The sequence below is a fragment of the Poeciliopsis prolifica genome, unplaced genomic scaffold, assembly GCF_027474105.1.
Source record: "Poeciliopsis prolifica strain line A6 unplaced genomic scaffold, Auburn_PproV2 SCAFFOLD032, whole genome shotgun sequence".
Classification (NCBI taxonomy): Eukaryota; Metazoa; Chordata; class Actinopteri; order Cyprinodontiformes; family Poeciliidae; genus Poeciliopsis; species Poeciliopsis prolifica.
In genome coordinates, this window is record NW_026562407.1 from 3,066,231 (window position 1) to 3,093,349 (window position 27,119).

The 27,119-nt window shown below is 39.7% G+C and overlaps 2 protein-coding genes across 4 annotated transcripts; both read right to left on the reverse strand.

The window, feature by feature from the left end:
* Window positions 1-7,430: 7,430 nt before the first annotated feature.
* On the reverse strand, window positions 7,431-12,557 carry LOC129373328 (DNA damage-inducible transcript 4-like protein). Of its 2 annotated transcripts, none has more exons than XM_055051215.1 (3): window positions 12,534-12,557; window positions 9,641-9,762; window positions 7,431-9,290 (listed from the first exon to the last, which is right to left on the reverse strand). In XM_055051215.1, exons 2-3 carry the CDS (start codon window positions 9,729-9,731, stop codon window positions 8,800-8,802), a joined length of 582 nt encoding a protein of 193 aa, XP_054907190.1. In that variant the 5' UTR covers window positions 9,732-9,762; window positions 12,534-12,557; the 3' UTR covers window positions 7,431-8,799. The 2 variants fall into 2 exon arrangements, with proteins under 2 accessions (XP_054907190.1, XP_054907189.1); XM_055051214.1 differs by lacking the exon at window positions 12,534-12,557 and adding an exon at window positions 10,015-10,113.
* Window positions 12,558-15,240: 2,683 nt separating this feature from the next.
* LOC129373342 (mucin-2-like) lies at window positions 15,241-23,276 on the reverse strand. Of its 2 annotated transcripts, none has more exons than XM_055051236.1 (11): window positions 23,035-23,276; window positions 20,548-20,592; window positions 19,683-19,715; window positions 19,409-19,510; window positions 18,752-18,841; window positions 18,521-18,589; window positions 18,199-18,285; window positions 17,450-17,554; window positions 17,328-17,352; window positions 17,172-17,254; window positions 15,241-16,637 (listed from the first exon to the last, which is right to left on the reverse strand). In XM_055051236.1, the coding sequence occupies exons 1-11, from the start codon at window positions 23,087-23,089 to the stop codon at window positions 16,627-16,629; spliced, it is 705 nt and encodes a 234-aa protein (XP_054907211.1). In that variant the 5' UTR covers window positions 23,090-23,276; the 3' UTR covers window positions 15,241-16,626. The 2 variants fall into 2 exon arrangements, with proteins under 2 accessions (XP_054907211.1, XP_054907210.1); XM_055051235.1 differs by having other exon boundaries at window positions 15,241-16,640; window positions 23,035-23,274.
* Between the last annotated feature and the right edge of the window lie 3,843 nt (window positions 23,277-27,119).

Below are 27,119 nucleotides of genomic sequence, written 5' to 3' on the forward strand. Positions count from 1 at the left end.
CAGAAAGTTAAGATTGTTTTCTATATGAAATGTAGTATCTCCTACCTACTAATTGTTCTAAAGTAACAGTAGCGGTACTTACACATATTTTTATTCATTTAAAATAATGTGACGTCAAGTGACGTATGTCTTAAAAAGGTAACTCAAGCAAATCATAAAAGCTAAAGTCTGGAGCAACTTCTGGCATTATAGACTGAAATGATAAAACCTACATAGATAACATAGCTGCAAAATACATCTTAAGCAGAATATACACTTTTCATAATGATAACAAAGCTTGTGTATAAAGTCAGGTGTATTTTTGGTTAAAGCATATCATAACTCGGAAAGTTGTGACATTTCATAATAAAGTTGCTCAAGTGAAAGTAAAAAGTATGGTGGAGTAAAACTACTACATTTCTATTTTAAAATATATACAATAATTCAATCTCTAATCTGTGATTTATTCCAAATTTTAATTTGGAAATGTTTTATTCAATGTTGTCCACAAGATGGCAGTAGCAGGCATACCTAATCCTTTCGTCATTTCAGTATCAGGTGTGTAAAACCTAAAAACTCCAGCATACACACAGCTATAATAAATGCTCATTAAAATGTAAGTAAATGTAATTAATATTCTGACACATGCTTTGCTTGATATCTACGTGAGAACCAATGACAGTGGGTATTTTAAGAATACAAACTCAGGGCGCATACACTGTGATACCTGAAAAATAAAGATATTCTTCCATCTGATGAGTCAATGCAAGGAGAGGGAAGATATTTACATCTAATGCAGCAGGGAAGTGCTGTAATGGAAATAAAGCTGAATGTGCACTTTTTTATTTAGATAAACAGAACGTTTTGAATGGTAATTAAACTCATCATCGACTGGAATGCAATTAAAGACACTTCACTGAATTTATGATAACGGAGAGTTAAGCATTTCAGGCCACTTTGGTGCACCCACACACTATTAACAATCATTAAAAGGATTCACAGTGCTTTTGAAATGGCGTTGCAGCACTTCTTTCTTTTTATTTTGTAGATTTTCTGAGTGAAGCACTGGACAAAATTAGTGCCAAAGATTCAATTCCACCTTTAAGAAAATCCGACCTAAAAAGGCGTAAGTGCACTCAGCTCAATGTTCTCTCTCTGGTTATTGTGTCCTATCACAGTGACTCTCTGCGCTATCTTCCTTGTTTCCCATTAAATTTCATTCAATGTCCTCCGAACAGTTTCACCAGCGTACTTTGCTGTGTGGGTGTTTCTTTTCACAACCCACTCCCAACAGAGGCCCATAAAAGCACAAAAGCAAGACAACGCCCACCTGTTAGATGCCAGAGAAATTCATCTTTCACGCCAGCAGTTCATTGCTTACGGAGGCAGTGCCCTGTGAAGGTCAAACAGCAGCGACACAGAGTGACACTCTGTTCTGGCTGTGTGGTGCATGGCAACGTCTCAAAATATCCATAGTTCTTTTAGGGATAGGCTGCAGTGAAACCCGTGCATCATGTGCCTGTTAGGGATATTTTATTTCACTCTACAGCATTCATGATGGTTTATTAAAGATCTGCACCCACTTGATACTTAAAATGATGAAGCATATCTGAGTTGATATAATCTGATCAGGTGCTGTGCATCACAGTGTCAAACCAGAACAGCAAGTCATGATGTTCTTTTTCAAACATACTACAAGTATGGGTCGATGTTGTTTTGACAAGCTAAACATAGTTCATGTCAAGCATCTCACAAACTATTTGGCAAAAGTTTGAAGGGCTTTACTTATCAAAACTTCACAAACATGATGTGGTAGTTCTAGAACTACAGCTCTGGAAAAAATTAAGAGACCATTAAAAACAGTGTCTCTGATTTTACTTTGTATAGGTATATGTTTAAGTAAAATGAACATTCTTCTTTTATTCCATGAACTACTGACAACAAGCAAAAATTTAGGGCAACAGCGCATTTGAAAGGATATACATAAGATAATACCGCCATAAATATAAAGGAGACCTCATAAATTTTAATTTGCATTAAAAGTGCATTAAAAGTATCAACTAAGCATTATTTGTGAAATAATAACTTTTTCATGCAAAGTTGCAATAAAAATTACATTAGAAGCCAATTAAAAGTGTCAACTTTCCATTAAAAGTGTCATTAATTAATAAAGTACTTTTGGAATCAATGAAACTGTAAATGCTAAGATTAAGCTCTGGTTTCTAAAGCTACTTTTGTCAAAAACAATTTTTCGGTGTGTAAGGGTTTGGATTAATTTGCCTTTTCATTTCCTACTTGGAACCAAATTTGCACGTTAAAATTTTGTGGTGTTATTTAGTCTGGAAAATAATTTCTAAAGGCCACCCTTTTAAATCAATTCCACGACAAGAAAAATAGAAAAGAAAACAAAAACTCACCTCAAATAGATGAGTTTTTGGTCAGGAAAAGAGAAAAAGATCTAATCTAAAACCAAAGGTTTGAATAATCCAAAGTTAAATTGGGAGAGATGCTGCAACCTTGTGTGCACTATCTGCAATTAGATTGGATGTTCGTGTGTGTGCTATCTGTTCCTATTGATTTGCTATGAAGGTACTTGAAGATGTTGTAAGGTCATTTTTTTCAGCTGTCCTGAATATGGAACTTTCCAAATCAATAATAATCAAGTCTTCTGCAAATATTTGCTAAAAAGGTCACAGAAAGACCAGATTAAAGGTCAAATTTAGGTTATGCTAAAGTAATCTGAGTGAGTAGAGATGAATTTTTTTGTAATGTTGACATTTTTATTCTGTCTTTAAAATCTTTTCCTTGTAAAATAAACTTTTATGTTTTAAATCTCTTTGAATCCCTCCTTTTATTACTGTTAATGGTGTTTGTTTTTGAACGAGAGGAAAGCTTTATTGAGATCAGAGAGCCTCTTGAGGTTTGCTGAAGTGATAGAGCGAGAGATAGACGAGGTCAAAGAGGAGTCACCATGGAGTGGACTGTGATGCCCAACTTACATGATCCGCCTCTTCTGGACTGATACTGTCTCCTGATTACAACTAAATCAAACCTTTTCCCTCAACAACCTGACATACCGAACATCCAGAGACACATGGAGATAATTACAAAGTCAGTCTTCCATCGCCTGAAGAACATTTCTAGGATTGAATGACAAATGTCTAGAAAGAGTTGTCCGTGTATTCATCTAAAGTCACATTAGTCACTGCAACAGGTCTGGATTAAAAGTCCATCAAAGAGCTACAACTGATCCAGAACACGGATTCTCGCGTTCTGACTAAAACTAACAAACTAGTCAAATTAAGACTAAAACTAGTCAAATTAAGTCAAGCTTATTTTATTGCATATTTTAGCATAAGGCAGTTCAAAAATGCTTTACACCATAAAAACATGATGCAGTAAACAATTATGAAACAAACAGTTAACATTACATTTTCTCAAATCCCATCATTCAAATCCACAAGCAAATAAGTTTTTCAGCATCTTTTTAGTTTTCTGGAAGTTTGTTCCAGATTTGTGGTGAATAGAAACTGAATGCTGCTTCTCCGTGTTTGTTTCTTGTTTTTCGGTATGCAGAGCAGATCAGAACCAGAAGGTCTGGAAGGTTGATACAACAACAATAGTTCTTCACTGTTTATAAACTAACAAGAGTATTTCAGAGTATATTCTCTGAGCTGCAGGGAGTGAATGATTTTAAAACTGGGTTGATAAAAGAAAAGGATGAAAAAGAGACAGTACACCAGGAGAGAAGGGTTAGGGGTGGATTTGTAACAGAAGGATTGCTGCTAAAATGAAAAACAAGGCATCTAGACCGGATATAATCCAAGGTTTAGACAGTGGCATTCATAGAGAGACAGCAGGTGGAGGTGATGATGTTCAGATATTTACTGAGTGTGGCCCAAATGAGCAGGATTCAAATTTAGTGCTTCGGAGAGACAGACCATGTTTATTTAAAGCAAAAATAAAGACGCAAAGCTGAGGAGTTTTAAAGATGCGGAGGGACAGTGCATGACAAAGGCTGTTAAAAGTGGAGCTGGAGAGGTGAAGAGAAGGAAGACAACAGGAAGCATGCCACTGCTATTTTTATGCCTTATTTTATATATAAACATGAGATTGCTGGCAAGATTCTGAAGGTTAAAAAGCTTATAACAGCAAGTCTGAAAAGAGACTCCGATAACAACGGCATTTTTAATACTAAAGATGAAATACAAAAGGAAAACAACGCATTGTTGACACAAAATATACACAAACTAACAGGAGGCAGATAAACACACTGACATAAGCAACATGGAGTCCCATGGCGACATGCAATCACTCTCCAGCCAAGTTTATCAGATTTCCCTCTTCCAAAAAGGAGGCTATAAAACGGGTCAGGAGGAAGGGAAACATGGAACCATGCCAGGTGTTTCTCTGAGATCTCACAACAAACAGGCCTATCCTGTGACTTTGAGCCTCCCTGTCAGCCCCCGCGGGGACAGAAAGGTGGCTCAAAGTTGGTAAACATCTGTAGGCAGAGGGCTTGTGCAATCGCCCTCCTCAGTAAGACCCAGCCTGCGAGGCTGTGGCAACACAGCACAGCGCCGTCGCTCTCTGTGCAGGCTGAGGTGAATCATGCTGACACCGAGGATCTCAAGTGCCACCGCTAGATTCATAAGCTTTGGCAAATGAGCTGCCAAGCCAGCACAGCGGAGCTGAGAATGTATCGGTTTCAGCAGCATGAAAACGTTTTCAGTAGTTTTCCACCAGGCCTACGTTTACAACGGTTACGTTGGAGTGGCTCTTCAGCAGATCAATTTCTTTATTTTTCTTCTGAAAACCATGAGAGATACTGTATGTTTACAACGCTACAAACATTGCAGTAACTGGATATATGTGAAATTAGATAATGAGGGAGGCTACAGTTGAGAAAAATGCTTTATTTCAGTTTCTTGGCAAAGTTGGCGGAGAAACTCAATGCATCACTTTCACATTTATCAAAGTTTAAAGTGAATCCAGGGAAGCGCAGCTGGATTGAACTTTTCTGGGGCCAAAACAAAATGTTTAACATTTCATTGGTGTCAAATCTTCCAGACAAAATCTTAACATTTGAAACTGAATCCAGCTCACATTGCTAAGCTAAGCTAGGCTAAGCTGGGCTTAGCTTAGGAATAGTTTTATTTATGAGGAAGTCCAGGGTGTACCCTGCCTCCTGGCTGTTGACCACTGGAGACTCTGCAATGATACGCATGTTATATAATAGATAGATGAATAAATAAATGAACACATAAATTAATAACAAATATCTCCCATGGGTGTACATTTGCTGTGATTATATCATTATTTCTCAAAACTGACCCTTTGGATCCTACACAGAATCTCGAGAAACTTTCATAGGATCTCCAGAAAATTAGCCAAGATTGCGTTTTAAATTTTTTTTTCTCCATGCTTTGTATGCTGTCCTCGCCCTGAGTTCTCAATTTCTTCAGCAGCTAGACAGCTAGACAAAGACGCTCCAATAACCAAACTTCTTTCTTTTTTAGCGGTTTATTGAAGAGTGGCCTCTGACCACTGCCATCACTTTAGCCATCGTAAACTGAAACATACAAAACTGCGTATTAGCAAACGAACTAGCTTTTTGTTACGAGCTAAAATAAAACATTTACACCAAAGTTACATAAAACAAAAGGCAATTAACAGATACTTACGAACAAATCTTGTCTGACACACAACGTACAAGAATAGCAAACAGCGTTCCACCATCTTGGATATTCTCTTTATGATTCAACGTCACTAAACAATATAACAAAATATCCACCAGGGGGTGCTCTAGTGCGGTTTTCACCTTACTGGTCAGGCTTTACTTACAAAAGGCAGCACACTTTGTGATAATCTTTGTTGAGATCAGAAAATTTCTACCATAGAAATCAGACTCAAAGGGAGAAAACCCAGACAGAGCATTGAAGGGAGATGAGAATCAAGCAGAAATGCAAAGGAGGCCAATGACCAAGCTACAGTTAGCTTAACTTGGCTAACCATTGTATAACCCAGAACTTATCTTTTCATTCATTTAAACCATTAGCTGAACACAAGTTAGATAATAAGCTAATTTGCGACTCCCAAGTCTTTTAACTGACCAAAATGGAGCCGAGATAAAGCTAGCTCAACTTAGCATAAAGACAGACAAGACTGAAAATGATAAGCCTAACCAAGCCAAACAGCATAATGAGACAGTATTCACAAGGTTTTAATTACTTAGATATTCATACATCTTATGATAAACTTAATCTGACACTCAAATTTACTTCTGAAAATGGATTGCTGGTGCTAAGTAAAAGCTAACTAATGCTAGCATGAAAATAAGAAACCTTTAGATATGTTTCAAAAGACCATAATTACTTTCTTGGAAATCTACCACTTTACAGCTTTCAGCCGTTTCTGATGAAACATCAAAAATGGCTCTGGGTGAAAACTGGCTCATCTTTCAAAAAGACAGAAAGCTTTGCAGTTAGGCTAGCGCAACCCAAAGCACATTTGATGTTTGTCATAATATAAAAAACTTTTACAGCAATAACTGAAACCATTTTAATAGTTAAAAGCATAAAAAGCTGTCCAATTTTAATTGTTTAAGAGTTTCCAGAGCTTTGTAGACCTCGACAGGCTAAACAATGGAGCGTTATAGTCCTGACCCACATTAACGCAGCAGGGCAAGGGGTGCTGTGTGCGCCTCAGGAGACCATCAGTGCTTCTTTGTCCTTCACAATGACACTGCGTTTTGCATATTCCCATGTGATCTTTCCATTAACTGCAAAAACAGTGTCAGTCTGTTCAGTGGCTTGTGCAAGAATGACATCACAACTTAATTGGTTACAGTTTCATATGAGGTGGTAGACCATTAGATGAGGTCAGCTCTTCCAGAGCCTTTAACGCTTTAACTCTAAATGTTTTAACAGTTCTTTCAAAGTAATTAGTTTTATCACTGAGAAATGCTACAAGTTCTTGCAAATAGTTTGAGAAACAGCAGATTCCTCAGTTTCAGTCTTAAATTAACCAGTAAATCATTTTCCTTTAACATGTGCACACCATTTCGTCCAAGTGCAGGATCAATTATAATCTTGGTACTAGAGTTTCTGCAATTTCTCAGAACTGAATTTAGATTTAGACTGAAGTAATTACTACAAAGTGACAAGTTTCACGTTTTAAACTGAAATATAGAATATAACTTTTAAAATAATTTATTGCAATGTATTAAATTAACTTCAACACCTTCCAGTACTTGGTAAGCCAGTTACCTGCAGGTTTTAACAAACCATGCATGAAAAATTTGAAGCAATTTAAAGTAAAAGTTGATGCAAAGCACTTCAAACAACCTCAATCATATTTGATTAGCAATGATGCTGAAAGATGGCATTCAAGTCAACTGAACAAAAATAAAAATGCTTAAAGAGCAAACACTAAATAATGCTTAGGCAGTAAAAATTATAAAATATTTTATTGGCTAATGGACAAGTACTTGCCTTGCACAATAAATAAGGATTAAAGAAAAAAGAATGTCATAAACCAAAGTACACAATTAAGCCTCCAACACTGAGTGAACCAAACTTTTAATTGTATATAAAGGCTCTTGCTTTGTAAAGGAGCATCTGTCAGTATAAAAATAAAAATGCATCAAGACATTCACACAGAGCAGCCCATTGCTGTGATCCGAATGCAGAACGGACAGTTCAGGCCTCCACGTTCCCAAGTGTGACAAGCCCCCACCACAACAGCATCTGTACAGCTCTTAATGTTTGCAGCCCCAAACAGTTCATCACAGCTCGATGCATGCGGCTGCCTGAAGACCACACAATGGTCTGCAAGGCAAGCCTGCACACCTTTAATGGGAATTCTTCCATTCAAAAGTCTCACAGCACACATTTTCAATCAATTTTCCCCAAAGATTCAGGAAATTACTCGATTGCTCTCACCCACAACTTTGCTGACTCTGGGGGGGGGGGGGAAATGTCCCCCTCTGCTTGTCCTTGAAACAGTTTTTTCCTACAATGAAATTTATTACCTCTTTCACACACAAACGGACAAACACACAAAAACAAAAGAACGCACTCTGCTTATGGGTAAAATTTGGACTCAACTATGTTACCCAAATCCTAAGGAAGGCTTTTTATGTCGAAACCACAATATTTTGGTTGGAGTTAGACAGGACGCTAATTATTCCAAAAGATGTAATTAGCGTTCTGAGGAAAAGCACCAGGGAGCAAAGGTTCAAGCATGTACTGCAGGATTCAAGAGGCATCAAATATAAAACACCCTGACATATTGAGTGAGAGCAGAGCATGTGTGAGCTTACAAGTTTTTTTTTTTTTTTAGCAGAGTTTTGAGTAAGAGCACTGCGATATCTGAGCATGAAAACCATCGCCTTGCTCTCAAACTGCAAAACTATGCTTTTATTTCTTGGAAGAAAACCTCACATCCTGTTACTGCAGCTTAACATTCAAAGCACCTGGAAACACAGGTGCTTCTACAAAGTGGCGAGTGCCTTTAACAGAAGAGTACCCACACTATGGCTCCTGCAAACATGTCAATGTGAACACTTTTACATTCATTTTGAAAAGGTAAATGGTAAAATTGTGCTTGAGTGAGAAACTGCTCTAAGGAAAACAGAGGGAATTTTTAAGGACTATGAAGCTGAAGTCAGAAATATCTAGTTTGTTTAACATTTAAAATCCTAACCTTACAGTGACAAACTTGTACAAAAGAGCTGAAAACGTGACACCGCTTTGGTCTCACTTGTAGTTTTTAAGTGCATTTCACCGCAGGGAGACACTGTCTCACTTCCGACACAGTTCAACACTTCTCTATCACAGTGCCAGCCGAGGAGGAGTACAGTTTCTTCTTGACCAGACGGAAACCTGGACTCAGTTTGATGACGTGCCTGAAGGTCGGGCCGAAGCACGAGCCCATTAAGAGGAAGTCCCGCAGGCTGGGCCATGCCGAACCGTCCTGCTTGAACACAAGAGTCAGCTCAAATGTGGGAACGACGGAGGCATCGCATGCAATGCGCTCCAGCTGCTTCCAGCCCTTCTCCAGCTCCAGGTGGACGTACAGGACGCAGCCGCGCAGGCCGCAGGGCTCGCAGGACGCCAGCTGCAGAACCTCGCGGGCTATCCTGCGGGTCAGCTTCTCTGGTACCAAAACAGAGGAGCAGTGCAAAGTCGTTTTCTTGGCCCGGGATAGGCAGTTTTCAAACATCTTAGCCAACTGGTGGCAGCTTCTGTCCTCGGTTACGTCTGCAGCCGCATGGGGCTCAGCCAGACAGTGATCCCAGAAATCCAACTCTGTAAAACCAAACAGATCAAAGCACATCACATACTGGATGTTTCAACAATATGCATGTACATGCAACAGTCAGATAATTAGTCTGCATGCTGCAGTGCACAGGTATGTCATGAGAGGACTAAAAGATGCAATGATCAAAAATACTTAAATTTATCAGCTCCAGGACAGGCAGATGGGGTTAAGCATCAGCTTTTATTTATTTGTTTACACAGAGGCTAAAGGGATGACTTCATCCTATGTAGCCATCCCTCCCCCATCCTCTGCTGCAGCCATGCACCACACAGACAAACAAGCAGCTGGAAATAATCAACACGTTCGCCAACAACGCAGAAAACGCCAGCAGGTTTACCTTTCTCGATGCACACCTGGTCGTACCGCCGTTCAACCACCTCCGAAACACCCTCCGTGTTTTTAGTCTTTAATTTACTCGTGGCAACCATGGTGACTGTTACTTATCCACAACACAGCTGCCTGGAAAACAGGGGAAGCGTCAAGAAGTTAAACCACCACCACCTTTTCTTTTCTTTTCTTTTTTAAGTCATAAAACGCAGTTAACTGACGCTACTTTCGGCAGTGCCTCACTAAAAATTAGCTTTTAATCAAGCTTCATAAAACAAAACCAAAAAAAATCACTAGCAAATTAATCACTTTGACATCACATAAATGACTGTTTGTTAGCAATAAAGCAACACTCCACGCCACTTTCTCTCACAGAAGACGTACCTTTTACATTCAAACTCGATGCACACGCAAGTTCCCAGTAATATTTATACCTTCATCGCTCGGCTGGTCGGAGGGTTTGACCAATCAGAACGCGTCTTTCAAAAGCCTAACGTATGACGTTTTTGATTGGCTACAACATTAGTTCAGTTAGAAATTCTATAGGTGGAGAAAATATGTGTGTTGCTATGTGGAAGAACTGATCTATCTATCTATCTATCTATCTATCTATCTATCTATCTATCTATCTATCTATCTATCTATCTATCTATCTATCTATCTATCTATCTATCTATCTATCTATCTATCTATCTATCTATCTATCTATCTCTCTATCTATCTATCTATCTATCTATCTATCTATCTATCTATCTATCTATCTATCTATCTATCTATCTATCTAATTTTCATTAGCAGTAGCAAAATTAACAGAAACAAAGGTTTGAAACATTACTGGTTGTAATTCGTTTAAATAACATGTTTAGTAAATTATAAATGCTTTTTTAAAATAATATACAAATTTATTGAATGGGGCTATATATATATATATATATATATATATATATATATATATATATATGTCTGTGTGTGTGTGTGTGTGTGTGTGTGTGTGTGTGTGTGTGTGTGTGTGTGTGTGTGTGTGTCTATGTATAGAGGGTTAGACAGATATATAGCCGGCTGAGCAAAGGGCACAGAGAGGTGAATGGAGGAAGACTGCAGCAGTTCACTGAGGTATGAAGTAGTGAGGCTATGAATGGCCTTGAATATAAGAAGAGGGATTATGTGACATTTGACTGGGAGCCAGTGGTGTGCCAGGTGAATTGGTTCTGGGGATGTTATGGCAAGCTGCGTTCTGGACTAACTGAAGTTTGTGGATGACTTTCTGAGGTGCAGACAGAGGTGATTAGCTAAGTATACGGTACTTCAGCCATGTCCAGACTGTTTGTCACATGGGACCAAATGATCTAGTTGAATATATTCAATTTCAAATAAAAAATTCGTACTTGCTCAGCAATTATATGAGCACAATGTTTTAATAAAATGACCAAAGTCATTTTAGACAGCATTTCTCTTTCGCCTTCCTGCTCCTCCAGGAAGAAGGCTGAAACAAACCATCATTAAGATTGAGGTCTTTAGCTTCTTTGGGAGTAGATGACCTTATTTATTTTTATGCACCCAATGCACAATGTTCTGTCCCAGACAGGAGCAAAGAAAAAAAAGATTAAACAAATGAACCTCTCAACTAAATAGTGGACTGACTCAAAACCCAGCCAGGAAGCCAGCCAGCCAGCCAGCCAGCCAACCAACCAACCAACCAACCAACCAACCCACCAACCCACCAACCAACCAACCAACCAACCAACCAACCAACCAACCAACCAACCCACCAACCAACCAACTAACCCACCAACCAACCAACCCACCAACCAACCAACTAACCCACCAACCAACCCACCAACCAACTCACCAACCAACCAACCAACCCACCCCACCAACCAACCCACCAACCAACTCACCAACCAACCAACCAACCCACCAACCCACCAACCAACCCACCAACCCACCAACCAACAAACCAACCAACTAACCAACCAACCCACCAACCCACCAACCCACCAACCCACCAACCAACCAACCAACCAACCCACCAACCAACCAGCCAACCCACCAACCAACTCACCAACCAACCAACCAACCAACCAACCCACCAACCAACCAACCAACCAACCAACCAGCCAACCCACCAACCAACCAACCAACCAACCAACCCACCAACACCAACCCACCACCCACCAACCAACCAACCCACCAACCAACCAACCAACCAACCCACCAACCAACCCACCAACCAACCCACCAACCAACCAACCAACCAACCCACCAACCAACCCACCAACCCACCAACCAACCAACCAACCCGTTTTGGCTTCATAAAACAGCCAAGTCAAATAGTTAACCAATAAATCAAAGCAAAAAAGAAACCAATCAAACCAACCATCAATGAATTAATAGTTGGTTTGAATTAAAATCAAGACAAAAACAAAAAAACATTTGAAATACAGAACAACCCAACCACCAAACAGACCAACCAATTTTTGTTGGTCTGCAACAAAAAAGTAACCATTAGGCCTATGAATTAAATAACTAGCCAAATCATCGCAACAATCAAAACCCCAAAGTAAATACAGCAAGACAAACATAATGGCAAAGAATTAGACATGACCAAAGACATGACTTTTAGATTCTGTTAATCTAAATATAGCCCTAATAAAACCACTTCTATCCTCCACCTGTTTACTTTCCTCCATTGTTTTTTAGACAATTACCAGCCCAGTATTCTGTCCTGGTAAGGTACAAAACACCAAAACAACAGAGAAAAAGCTTCAAAGACCTGCAGAAAGCCTGGAGTCTATTATTATAAACCATTTAAAAACACGACAAGACACTCAGGCTCATTAGAAGCAAAATATAAAGCAATTTGTTTCTGTATGTTTAAATCAAATGAAAAGCTGCAAAGAAACCTTAAAATGCCGTTTTTCACTGTGTGGACCTGACAGGAGCAGCACAGGCCCAGCAGTACGTCTCATCAGCAGCTCACCTCTCATCACCCTCTGTCGTTACCAAGATTTTCTTGCTGTAACTGGATCTGGCTCACTTGCCCCCAGCTGCTCTGCTGAATGAAGGGTAATGGAATCCAGTGGGCGCCTCAGTCAGATAGCTTTCTCCCAGTCACATGAAGACAAATATTCCCCGAGGGGGGAAAAAAAGTCTCACTCTTTAAGCAATGTTACCCCCATGAATGCAGACATATAGAGTGTGAGGTAACTTGAGGAAGGGTAAATACCAGCAACAGTTTGAATGGTTGAAAAAGGGTAAAAAGTGCAGTTCCATTATATTAATCTTGTCTGCGGATGGAGATATTTTTAATAAACGGTTGGAGTGAGACGGGGCGTGCTTCTGAACCAGAGCTCATCTTGAGAATGCACGGCGTCATGAGAAAGCTTTCATTCAGATCTGACCTACTTTTATCTCACTTGTGTTCACTTTCTGCTGAGACAGCTGTTTGTCCTGTCAAATAAAAACTTTACGAGTCTGAAAACCGTTTTCTCATCGTCAGCTCGTTCAGTGATGCGACGTGTGAGAAATCTTCATTGACGTGCAATAAAGAGGAACATTTTAAAAAAGGGACTGATTGTGGACGTCTGGCCTGAAACCTGATCTGTAGTCAGATTTAGCTGCAATGTGGGTTAACTGGGCAGCCAATATGACAAACAATGCTGACAAACAGCAGGTTTCTGGATTTATAGAAACACTGGCACACTGAAGAGGTCATGTTTTATGTTTCTAGAGTTTGGTACATGAGTAATATATCATTTCTTAAAACTAAAGATATAATGGATACAAATAAAAATATAAAAAAGAAGTCCAGAGAAACAAATTTGGCAACCACTTTTGCTATTAAAGTGCGTATATCTTGAAATTAATCTTATATTTATCTAAGCCAATCAGTTCTTGGTGGTCGTTTCTTGCCTAGTTAAAACCCATCCACAGTTTTAGCATTGTGCTTTCCAGCATTCATCTTTTGTCTATAACAGCTTGTCCTTGACCGAATCAAAGGATGTTTCAACAATATTGGTTTAAGGGAGTGAACACTTATGCAACCACATTGCATAAGAGCTCATTTGATCGCTCAGCTGCGAAAGTTTGGAAATAATTTACAACAGTGAGTTTTTAGACATCATACATAATTTTAGCAGGTTTAACAACAGTGTGAACACTTTTTTTATCCACTGTATACTTGTGTTTTTTTCTTAATATCTTGGTTCTCTGTCATTTTTCTCTCCTGTCACATTTTATTCTTGCTTTGTGCACCAAAGCTGAAAATTTGCTCCACCTTCTGTTTCCATAAAAGACGTTGAAAGGAGCTGTGTTTCGGATTACCAACCGGCCGCGGTGCAGATGAAGCTCTGGTGGTCCGTGTGAAAACACCTGGCATGGCGGCTGGCACCTCTCTGCTCTGTGAAACGTGCCGCTTGCAGAGGCCTTTTGCTGAGTTGCACTTAACTGCAATGAGAGACAGCTGTTTTCCTTTGCAGACGATGCTGTGGGTGATACGTGATCCTCACACATCAACGGCGGCTCATGTGAGCGGTGGAAACCCTTGTGTAGAAAAACAAAAAACAACTACAGAAAACTGGAAGACCATGTGGATCAATCAGGGGGAAAGAACTTTTATATACATTTTAAAAATGGCATCATGATGTTCACTTCAGACACAGCTAATCTTAAATGTCAAGTTTTCATTAGCTGGAAGAGGAATTTGTAGAAATAAAAGTTTGAATACATCAGTTTAAATCAGGAGAAACTAATGTCTCCGAGTTCTCATGGAAACCTTTGGGTCTGGAGTCTCTCGTCTTCCTCCAGTCAGACAATCACACACAGTGACATCATGGTCATTGAACTAGCTTTTGGTGCATTGGCAGCATCAGTATCTCCATACAGCTTCTCTAAAACGTCTTGGTTGACGGCTGAGTCTGGACATCAGAAACCTGCCAGAACCAGCAGAGTGCATGGCACCATCACTGACCTCACGCTGAACCTCAAGCAGCATGGATTCTCTGCCTCTCCACACTTACCCCAGATTCTGGGACCTTGATTTATACATAAATGCAAACTTTACTGGGCTTACAACCACTGATCAACCAGGCCAGTCCTTTTTCTTTGGCTTGCAGTCTGGGTGCAGGATTCGTCTGCGTGTGGTGGATCTTCACCTTCCAGAAGGATGCTAAACATTCGATCAGATTAGTTTCTGGACTCTAAATGCTGAGAGCAAGTACAACAACCTGCAATTACAGAAAGTAACTGAGCCCAGACTGCAGGTGGTGAGGCCTCAGTTGCATTTTCGGCCTGGGTTTTGATGGAAGAGCTCCCAGTGTTCCTCTGGTCTCACCTTACAGAGCCCGCAGATGGCATAAGGTCATATGTGTGACCTGGCAGAGCTTCCTGAGCTCCTCTGTGCAAAGATCAAACATCAGGTGACACAACCTTATAAAACGCCACAACAAAAGCAGTAACTTGCTCACTCTCAGCGCCCTCTGGTGGCCAAAACATAAAGCAAATGTTTGCCCTAAAGCTTCATTTTGCTCTTGAAAAGTCTTTCAACATAAAATCAGCACAAAGCAAAGAAAAGATATTTATGATTGCCATGACACATTTGTTACACAAATGAACCATTATCCAAACTTTTATTGATGAAACTGTGGCTGATAGTTCATGACATAAAGCACAGAGCAGTTCCAGAAGTTTTAAAGTAAATACAATAATTGTGTTACTTCATTCTGTTTCTTGAAGAAAAATTCAGCAACATTTCTGCATCAAACTGAGGAAAGTACAATTACACCAAAATAAAACAGAAAAAAACCCTAGAATAATAACAAAAAATCCCAGAGGAGATAAATCAAAAACATAAAAGGCTGAACAAAAAAGTGATTTATTTTATTAAACAGGTGAGGATTCTGAGGTAAGTGCACTGCAGAGGAAATGTGTTTGTGGACTGAACTTCACAGCAGACAGAAGTTAGCTTTACAGCAGTAACAGTCATCTTAAAAGTAAAGATTATAAACCATCATTTCCTAATTTAGTCTTTGCTTTTTGTGGCGATCACAGTGGATGTTCTTATCAGAAACCAGGAAACAGCACAAAGCAAGCACGCATTATTTAGTGTTTGTCTTCAGATGCAAAACACTGGGATGAAATACAAGCTTTTCATCTGTTATAATTTTGTTTAAAACAAGTAAAAATATGTTAAGGATGCTCATCCTCATCCTTAACATATCCAGATACATCGTGACAGTCGCTTAAAAATGAACAAATCCGGGTAAAAACAATATATAAGGTAAAAGTGCATGCTTAAAATCCAGTGTCTTTGGGTGAAGGGGTATTTCAACACAATCTTTGACAAATCCTTCAGGACATCAACTGTCAGCATATATTACATTTCACAGGAAAACAAAACCACTTTTAAACTTACACTCATCCATTGTAGACAATTAAGGCTGCATTCACTCTGCAGCCCGAGGTGACCCAGTTCTGATTTATTTATTTATTTCTCTGCGACCTGCATATGATTTCTTTATGGCGGTCAGAAAATATTTGTCATTTATTTCATGGCGGTTGGCAAACCTGCGAGCACGGTCTCCACGCGACGTTATTTCGCCCTCCACTGCGCATGCGGGACACTTTCGTTTGCAGTTCACACTGGAGAATACACGCAGGTCGCATATATTTGGAAGTGAACGACCACGGCAAGAAAAAAATAATAAAAAATTGATCAGATTCGACGAAAGTCGGCTTCGGGTCACTTGGAGCTGCGATGCGAACGCAGGCAGAATTAATTTTATTGCTGGTTTCTCGTGGGGGAAATCCACCAAAACGTGCACAGAACCTCACAATCCCTGTTGTGAAGCACAAGTTGCTCTTTCTGTGTGTGAAATTACACGTTTCAGAGATTTCCCTGCTTTGCAAAAGTATTAAAAAGTATTAAAAAAAACAAAACTCAGTCGTTGGCTTCAGGTCAGCAGTACGTTGGAGGTGCAGATTTAGACTTTCCTCTCCTTATCTGGCAGCTGCTGTAACACAGATAACAGAAGTAATGATGGAAAACGAGCTTAAATTGGAATTACATGAGGTTTTCTGAAAACTCTCAAGACATCCTTTAGTTTGAAACAACGTAAACAATTTCTTCCTTTGCAAAATTCCTATGGCATGAATCCATTTCCTTCTGCAGCCTTGAGCCAAGGCGAGTGGTAGCGAAGGGAAGTGGGATACCTACCCAGATTTATTTTAATTTTTTTAGGTGGAGGACGGGCATCGACACATTCCTCCGCTGTTTGGGCTGCGCTGACATTTACAGGCCGACACAATAGCTCCGGTCCAAAAGAATCAGTGTTTATGCAAGGAAGTCGCTATCTTTCAATCCCAGCTACTTGTTTTTGGGCGGGGGCGAAAAATCACAGGAAACACCTTCTGTTGCCTGTCAGAGCCGCCGAAGCCCGCAGAGCACAAGCAGATATTAAAAGCCAGTGACTTCCCTGGAACAACTGGGAGATTGTGTCTGGAAGAAAGCGCTGGCCACAGGAAGCAGTGGGACGGCGGCTCACCATTTTCTTCGCCGCCTGATGACTTCACTCCCAGGAGCATGACTCCATCTTTGCTGCTCTCCGGCCTGCTCTGGAACGATGCACTTTGGAGGGCAAAAGGATGCAAGATTATAGACGTTTAAACACATAACTATCGCCTTACAGCACCAAACTTACTTCTCAGTTCCAGTGTCGATGGTCTCTGAGGAGCAGAAAACAAGACAGCGACACGTTGGGTGAAGCAATGACTGATTAAACTTTGAACTTATCAAGTATTTGAGAGGGAAGCTGATTTGTACCTGTGTGATCGTGGACCTTCTTACTTTTGAATTTCAAGAAAAGAGCGGCTACACCTACGACCAGGGCAGCGGGCAGAAGAAGCCACCACAGCCGTTTGTCTGAACCTGTCAGAGGAAAACATCCATCCAGTCTGACATGTCAGGTTAGACATCAAACAGTGGAAACATCTCAATCAACTTAACGGACTTTTTATGCAAATTTTTATCAAACTTCACATTAAAAGTGTCATTATTGACTGATTGACAGTCAATAATGCAACCCTCTCTCAGTGTGGAGAGGGTGGCGCTAAACACAGTCTCACATTTAGCCGAAATCATCTGGATGGTTCCAAAGACTTCTGGGGAAAAAAAACCTGAGGTGTTTGGAAGGTAAAATTAACTCTAAAAAATATATTTATTTCATCTGAAGTTGAGCAATAAGAGCAAAAAAACTACTTCTAAACAGCACCTGTTATCTTTCCAGATGTTTTATTGGTGAACTGCAAATGCTTCAAGACAACGTCTCACAAGATTCAGAAATTAAACCAATCAAAATGCCCGGCAGCCAGCCAATCAGTGAAGACCTCGTTTGAATCTTTTGAAAAAAACGCTGTACGGTTCGTCAACAGAGAAAAGTTTGGTGTGTTTGTAAAGTTGGAGGAGAAGCAGGTTGATCAAAATGTTGAAATTGTGTCCAAGCGGGTCGGTAATGTCCGACTGGATATTTAAATGAGATATCAGCGTTGTTTTAATGAAAGCGGTGGACATACCGGCAGCTTTCTGCTCAGATGCTTCCTTTTCCTGCCTTTCACTGGGTTTCTGCTCTGGTTTCTGGGTCGTCGCATTTGGTGTCGTGGCTAAATTAATTAACAAAACAGATGTTACCTTAAAACGAGGGAGTCTATAGAAATAAACAAAATAAAATACAAAGAGATCATGCAGAGGAGACAGTTGAATCTGTGAACAGCAGGTATAAATGATTTGGGTTTTTTTTAACAAACACAATAAATAATAAATGTTTTCAGAGCCACACTTAAAAAAATTGCATCCAGCTTTGCTTGATCCGACCCACCTGGTGGAATCGAGTCTCACCTGCAGTCGCTTTTGTGGCGCTTGATGTAGACGCGGTTTTGGACGCAGGACTTGCAGTGGGTGTCAAAGCTAAAAGCAAAGGGAAAAACAAGGCAGACGACATAAATCTTTCAAACACTAAATCGCACATTGAAATGTTCTTTCACATCGACGGTCGGCCACAAGATGTAGAGAAATAAAAGCAAGGAAATTAAAGAAACAAAAGCAGTAAAATATAAAGAAGTGTCTCACTTTGGTTGATGGTTTCATTGGTATTTGTTGTGTTTTGGCTGAGAGGCTGAGCAGTCGTCGTAATGGTTGAAGATGTGGGATCAATCAATACTAGAAAGAAAGAAGGAAAGAAAGAAAGATAGAAAGATAGAGAGAAAGGAAGAAAGAAAGAAAGAAAGAAAGAAAGAAAGAAAGAAAGAAAGAAAGACAGACAGACAGACAGACAGACAGACAGACAGACAGACAGACAGACAGACAGACAGACAGACAGACAGACGGGAGGGAGGGAGGGAGGGAGGAAGGAAGGAAGAAAGGAAGAAAAAAGAAAAAACAGAAAGGATGTATTCTTTACTATTCTTTACTTTCTGAGACAAACATTCTCACAAAAACTGCTTTAATAATCAGGTGTCCAATCTGCAGAGTGACGAGATTTTAATTTATTCTGATAGATCAAGACAAAAGTAAAGTCACTAATGAAAGAAAACTTGTTTGTCACCATCATGGTCGCCTTTTAGCCTTCATGCTAAGACGACTGGACCTAAAATGTGGACGTGTTACTTCAAAACAAATGATAAAATGTACACAGTCTCTGATTACAAGTGAATACAAATATTTATGAGCAAGACAGAAAACAAGAATATGGAGGAAGAGAGCAGAGTGACTCAGAAACAAGCTCACGTTTCGGGGTTGAGCCACTGGGAACAGATGATGCTGTCAGCAGAGCTGGTGCGTTGGCAGTCGTTAAAGATGGGGATGTTGCTGGACTTTTCATTGTTGTTCCTTAGATTGAAAATAAGAAAACATCAAGAACTGAACAGAACATAAAGCGCAGCATATCAAAAATAATTGTCTTTAGATTTAACAAGATCAGCTTCTACAATTTCTTGGTGCTTGTTGACAAATCGACCAAATGAAGTGAGGACACTTTAATTATCTTAACTGCTTTACTCACCTGGAGCCTTTGACGTTGGTTCATTTGACAGAGCTGTAAAGCAGCAGAAGCAGGTCGGTTATCTGGCAGAGAGGAGCTGCGATCGCTTTCATATTTGCTGCGTCTGCTGGGAGTTTACGGTTTTGTTTTGCCCGATCTAAACCAGACTGATGCTTTGTTGTTGGATCCAAGGCTTTGAAGGGAAGATTACATCTCTGGGACAGTTTTCAAAAATTGGATAATTTGGAAGAATCCAGGATACGAGGCAGAAAGTGGATGAATGCACTGATATACAGTCGCATCAAAAGACAAAGTTATCTAAAAATACAAATGATAGGTTTTTATGTATTTTGAATAAATCTGGTGTATTTAGTTTTGTGTTTTTGTAAACTTGAGGTTAGCTTTAAGTACTTAAACAGAATACAGAAATAATAAAAAGCTGCTGAAACTGAACTTGTGTTAGAATTGCAGCACAGCTAGCTGCGACAGGAGCATAGAAAAGCAGCAGTTTACAGGTTGTGGGATTTTTTTTAAAGAATCAGTTTTTGGATTCTTTGATGTAGGTAGATGGTTAGTATACATTGGATCCACAGCTACTTGCTAAGAGCTCAAATTGGCGATTTGAAGCACATAAAACTGTCTTTCCCAACATTTCAAACACGAAATTCACCTTAATATCATTGGTATCATCTTAGCCACTTTAGCATTTCTTGCAGTTTTCAGTTCTACTTTTGCTGAACTCTGAAGCTAATACTGATGTCAAAGCAATGTAACTATATTCAAAGCTGTGAGAAGTTAAGAATGGAAGAATTAAAGGCGACTCATCACATTTAGGGCGAATTAAAGAATATAACATGAATTAATTAGACAGGAGAAGTTTCCTCACCTGCAGACGTCTTCTCTGGAGGATTTGTGGTTGAATCAGATGCAACTGAAAAGTACAGAGAGATGGCTAAAGCTAAAGCTAACACATTAAAGAGTTGGTTTTGCTGGTGCAATATATTCCAAGTCAAGGTTTTTAACATATTGCCATGTCTTAACGTCCGAGTGTTGTCAGTCTAAACCAGAGTGAGAAGGTCCCACTTTCTATGCGTCCAACATTTCCTCTGACATGTTCTCTATTTTAAGGTTTGTGCCTCATTTTTTGCAAGATTCCTGTTTGGCAGAGCTTTAAAAGTCAAAGACAAAAGACCTGCATGTTCAGTCAGGCTGGGGAGGAAAAGTCAAGATAGTCGTGGCTTTTTGGTGTTTTGTGGGTGGACATCCTCTTCACTAAGTGAGAAGCTGCATCCTGTTGCAGACAGACAATTGCTGCCCCACTGGCCTGCGCCGGGCTTCCTGTCTCAACCTCTGTCTGCGACGACTTCATTCAGATTCACCAGCAGATGAGAGACCGGTCAGAAACAGTCAACTGCTTGGACAGTTATATCCTTAAAGACATTTAACCCAAGTCAGATTTAACCAAAAGGATTTATGCCGTATGGCTTTTTTTGCACCTCAGTGAATCGTATTTGTGTTTTCTGATGCAAAGCAACATGGAATCTGAAAAGTGTGGCCTTCATTTGTTGAGTTGACGCTACTAAAACAGTCTGAGTTCACGCAGACTGACTGGAGATTGTCAGTAAACGTCAACGACTCTCAGAACAGTTTCCATTCAAGAAAAATATAATTTCAAGAACATTTTTATGCTAAAAAGTGACCAAAGTGTCCACTAACGGGCCAAACTGGTACCGTCCTCTTAGCTGCAGTTGTAGGCCACATGAAATCGTTTCGACGGCCACAAATGGCCCCAGGCCGCACGTTGGACATCCCCTGATTTAGAGGAAGCTAAGTGTGCTAAACGTTTTCAGCTAGCAAAAGCGCAAAACTAAAAGTTAGCTCTGCTATTAGCACGTAGCAGAAATGTGCCCAGCACTGATGTTAGATTACATTCCATAGAAAAATCCATCAATTTGCAAATTTTCCTCAAATAATTTGAAGCCATGTTCCACGAAAAAAGCTACAAACAGTAAACTTTGAATAGGCCGCTCTGGCGATCGTGCTGAACCTCCTCAAAAGTAAAAGTCTTAAATCTGACAGGTTTTCAACCAGGACTGCTGCGTCCATGTCGGACCAGCTTCCTCGTCTCTTCTGAATAGTAATAATCACCAAAGCATGACTCTGCCGCCACCGTGCTTTACCTCTGGGTGATGTGAAATCTTTCTCTCACACATTTAGCATTTTGAACGTAGCCCAAAACGTTCAAATTTGGTCTTATCTGATTAAATCATCTTCTTCCTCTCGACAAGACTTGTGCCAAACTTTGAATGGGAATTTTTGTGGCTTTCAACAATAGCTTTCATCTTGCCCGTGTTCCAATCAAGGACAGATTTATGTAAGTAATTATTAATTGTTAATTATAATCTCCATGGATTCTCATTTCTGCAGCTCCTCCAGAGTACCCAGCAGTCTCTCGACTGATTTATGCTCTCCCTGAATCAGCCTGAGGAGGAAATAAAACAACTTTTTCTGGAATCTTAGACAAGAAAATGTTGATTTTCTTCTTTAAAAATTGGAATTTCAAATAGTTTATTTGCATCTTTTACAGTATTTCTAATATTGCATGAAAAGGCTGGAGAGGCTGAATGAAAAATCTGCAGAACGCAGCTACTTTTTTGATGAGATAAATAATCGTTGGTTGCAATCCCACACTGCCGTTTCGGATTTTGATTCAACAAAATTCAAGACACATCGATACTTTTGCAAGGTTTAACTTTAACAAGCCTTGGTAGATTGAAGGAAAAGAAAAAGTTGACCTCATGTTGATGTAACGAGGTCAAAACCTGAGCCTGCACAGTTTCATGACAAAGCCCCGGCAAGGGTGTTTCCTCCCGATGTTTACTGCTGGAAGTCGGTTTGTTTCCATCAGGGACCTCTTTGGTCGCAGGACAATGATCTGTTGTTTCTGTGACAGAGGGGGCAGCGCGGTTCCCAGCGGTTATCTGAGGTGAGATCACCTATCGGCCCGGCGCAGCGCTGCTGCCAGGAAACACAAACTGGTCCATTTCTTCCCTCCCTCGGTCGGGTTAAACCTCGTTCTTAAGGCTGGATTCCACACAGAGAGCGTAAAGATAATAAACGCAGCAAAACAGGACTTTGAAAGAGAAAGATTTAAAATTTCTGGAAACCCAAAAGATGAGCTACAGGTGTGAGTCTTTCCTTTGCACATGTGATCTTCATCCCGGCCAAAACCACAACTAAATAAAGTCTGAACATAAACCCACAAATAATCTCAAATTAAAACATTAGATTTGAACTTTCTAGTTCAAGTTAATTTGTTGTAGCCATTGAACCGTGACACTTCCTCCAGGTTTTGATCCAGTTCAGATCTTACCTGGTGAGGCTGATCCCAGCAGCAGCAGCAGGATGAAAACCCTGATGGACTTCATGGCGACAGCGTGGATCTTCTTCTGCAGCCTGCAGGCGGGTGGACTCTGCGACAAAAAGCAGCAACAAAAAAAAAGAAGAAGAAAAAGAAGAAGAAGAGGTGTCCAAGTCTGGTCCCTCCGCCGCCGATGCTTATTTTCTAACTTCCTTTACACAAAGAAGGGGAGGAAACACACTGGCTTCCCTTTCTGACGTAAAGTGGGTGGATGTGGCGAGTGGCAGCGCGGCCCCGGTCCATTTAAACAATAATCTCAGTTTGGACCCGTCAGTCTGAGGCAACTCCCATCGGTTATTTTTTCCTGCTCTGACGGCGTCGGATGGATCTGGGAGGAGAAACATCAGCAAAGTCATCAGCAATTATAGGAGATAAAACAATCAGAGATGCTGGGAAACTTTCACTGCTGTTGACTGTGAGCATCAGACACTGGATAATAAACTATCAGCTTGTTTTCTTACATAAACAGTTAAAAACAAGCCGTGACGTCTTACTGCGGAAAACGCCTCACCGTGTGGAACTGGATCCACTTTGGAAAGGTTTTTCTTTGTCCACTTACAGATTCATTCTGCTTCTATCGGATCGTCACACCAACAACATTTTTAAGGTTTCACTTCAGCAACCACACCTGCAGAAACATGACCTGTCAGAAAACCAAAAGCAAAAATAAATAATAAAAAAAAAGGGTGAGAAACAAAGTTATTTGCATCTATAAGCCGTTAATAACTCCAGAGAAGAACCACAGGGGAATTATTACCCACAAATGGAGAAAACAGGAAACGGTGACGGACCCTCCTACTGAAACGACTTCAAAACGGATCATCCAGCAGGTCCCAGAAGAACCAGAACTTCTGAATCCCTCTGCAGAAATGAGTCAACAGCGACAAACAAACTGTTCAGACCGAGAGTTCATAGTTCATGTCCGTTCACAGATTTAGTGAATTATTGTGTTAGCATTTGTGTACTGATAGCGACAAGGCTGCAAAAAGATTTATTCCAATTCCTTGTCATTATAATTATTAACAGAGATCACTGAAAGCTCTTGGAAACGTTAAAATGATCAGTTTCTCTGATTTTACTCTTGTTTTTAGGTACATGTTTCAGTAAAATGTTCTTTCATTCTATGAACTGCTGACATGTCTGTGAAATTTCAAGCATAAATTTAGTATTTATCTGCAGAAAATGGTCATAAAAGATATTAATTTAGAAACAATACTGATGCTTTAACTCAGGAAAAGTTCAGAAGTCAATATTTGAACCAGGAGGTTTTCGGTGCCGACGACCCAGAAGACTTTTGCTACGATATTCTGTGGCCTGTTTGACAAAGTGGCAGCAGCTTGTTTCCTACAAGCAGCAATGAAAACACAAACTGTGAAAACTAGAAAAGGATGTGGAAGGAAAATATTCAGAAACCTTGGCTGTGAAACCATCTCACCCATCGTCTGCTCATGTCTTTGGCTGTGGTTTGTGTTGAGTTTTGTTTTTTTTCTGGCTGTGAACCGTTCGACTGGATTGAATTAGTAGAGGGGAAGTTGCTCTTTGGCAGGTTCTCAACAAAGGTGTTTCCTCCCAATCAACCTCTGTGACTTTTTTGATTAAACTTGGGAGACGCAGCCAAGAATGCACAACCCTGCATGCTCCTTCACTCAAGCGCTTTCACACACCTCACCGCCGTTCTCCCAAAAACAAGTCCATCTTCTGCACAAGTGGAAAAACCGAGCGACTCGGTGGTCTAACCGTGACGTGAAGAGGATTTCGATTTCTCAAGTTTTCTTTTTTCGGCTTTGTTCAAATCACAATATTCAAATCAGAGGAAGTGAACGCTCACATCCGGTTTTTTGGGGTCTTTATTTGAAAAGAGCGAGGTTTGCAGCAGGAGAAGGAGAACGTGTGGACCGATTGTCAGAATGAGAAAGGTCTTTGCCTGGAGAGCAGCCAGAGAACCTCCTGCTTCAAAATGTTAATTATGCAACTTAATACTCATTGCTTCGCAACAATGAATTCAGGCTTGACATTTGGTCAGTCGTCTCATCAGAAATACTGCAGTTGATTTGTCTTAATAGTTTGCTGATACAACAACTGTCACATCTCTTGCTGAAGTGATTCCTGAACCTTAAAACCTCGACTGAGGAGAAAAAAGATCATTTTTCTATGTGGTCGAAGTTTGAAACCTGCAGGAAGAGTGGAAAAAAACCACATAAGTTCATTGAGGTCCAGCCTGGCGATATTGGTCCACAGTGTTTTATCACAGACGGAAATCTGCAGAGAAACTATGGAGAAGTTGGTTGACCTTCAGCTGACGATGCAAGCGAGCTGAAACTGGGGAACGTAACGTTCAAATATTAAAAAAGCTTCTTCATATTAAATCCGTCCCCATGTCCTCACAGTTTATCATAAAACAGATAATCTGAGAGAAGATCTTCACCACCTTCTTCTCCCAGTGCTGTTATCGCTGAAAGTTTTAACAAATGCATCAAAAGTGATTATAAGCTTCAGTTTTTGTGAATTTACATTCTAGTTCAATGTTGCTTACAGCTTAAATGTTCTAAGGTGTAAAGTTGACATTTTCTGAATGTTTTCATAAAAATTTAAATAACTTAATTGAGTGAATGGACTAAAAATCTGTTGCACGTTTTGTATTGAAACACTGACAAATACTATATTTATTATTACAGTAATATTCTGTATGAACTTGCATGTTTCGGTGTGTTTAGATGAATATCACTAAAACGCTACAACCAATGATAAACTTACCAAACTAACGATTTGACACCAATGTTCTCCCATACTTTAAATCGACCTGCAAACTCGGCACTCAAACACAACACAGGTTTCATTTCATGTTGAAATTCATGCACATTTTTATTGAACAGTTATATAAAATACTTCTCATAGTTGCAAGTGCATGCCTCATCATCATCATCATCATCTGCCAACAGTTTTCGGAGTTAAATTACAAAAAGCAAGGCTTCATGTCGTGTAGTGAATTACTTGGGCACTTAAAGCAGTTCTTTAAAAAAGATCTAAGTATATATATAGAGAGAGATAGATACATACATCTATCTATATATACTTAGTTGTTGTTTCATCTTAAAGTATTGAGCAGTATCAAACCTGTAACTGATATACAAAGCAAAGTTCCAAATAAGATTATAAGAGGAATCAAATTACACTTTCTGTGGCACAAAAACCCCCAAAAACAAACAAACGAGCAAAACTTAAAACAAACAAACAAACAAAAAAACTGATTTTCACCTTTATAGGACTCAAACAGCTAATCATGCATTTTTTTTTTTTGTTGTTTTCGGGAGATGCACATGTGACCACACACCCCACGAGAATCGTCGTCAAACATGCTTAACTGGACTGTATGCACTCACAAGCGCAGGTTAAAAACAGGATTTCTCATTCGTCTTGGATAATGAAGTGCTTCAGTTACAAAACAGAAGGAGAGTCAAAGGCATAGAGCGTCTCGGTGTTAATTCAAAGTATGCAAGTATACGTTTCCAGTATATGTTCACTAAAGCGCAATATATCTCAAAAACAGGCCTCCAGAGCCAAGGTATTCAGGTTTTCTAATTCCTTTTGATTTTTATAAAACATGCATAGGCAGACACTTTTTTTTTTATCATACTCAGGTTTTTTTTTTTTTTTTTTCTTACACAATATAGGTTCTCTATTTTTTACTTTGTTCGCAATACTTAAAAAGAGAAAAATTTAACACTCAATTCCAGCAAGCCACAAAAAAAAACAACAAAAAAAAACAACAACAAATAAAATACCCCCCACCCCCCTAAAGTCCCCACCATTCAGATAGAGACAAAAAATAACATATCTGCAGATGATAGATAGGTAAGTGTAAATTCCAGTTATGAAACTCAAGAAAATAGGTATTAATTACCGAGTTAATTAACCATTATACAGAAAAATCAGGTTGAAGCACACACCAAAAGAACCTGAGGTAAGCAGAATATGTACAGAAACCATAAAACGTTCCATTATTTGGCATTTCGACAACATTGCAACATTTTTTTAAA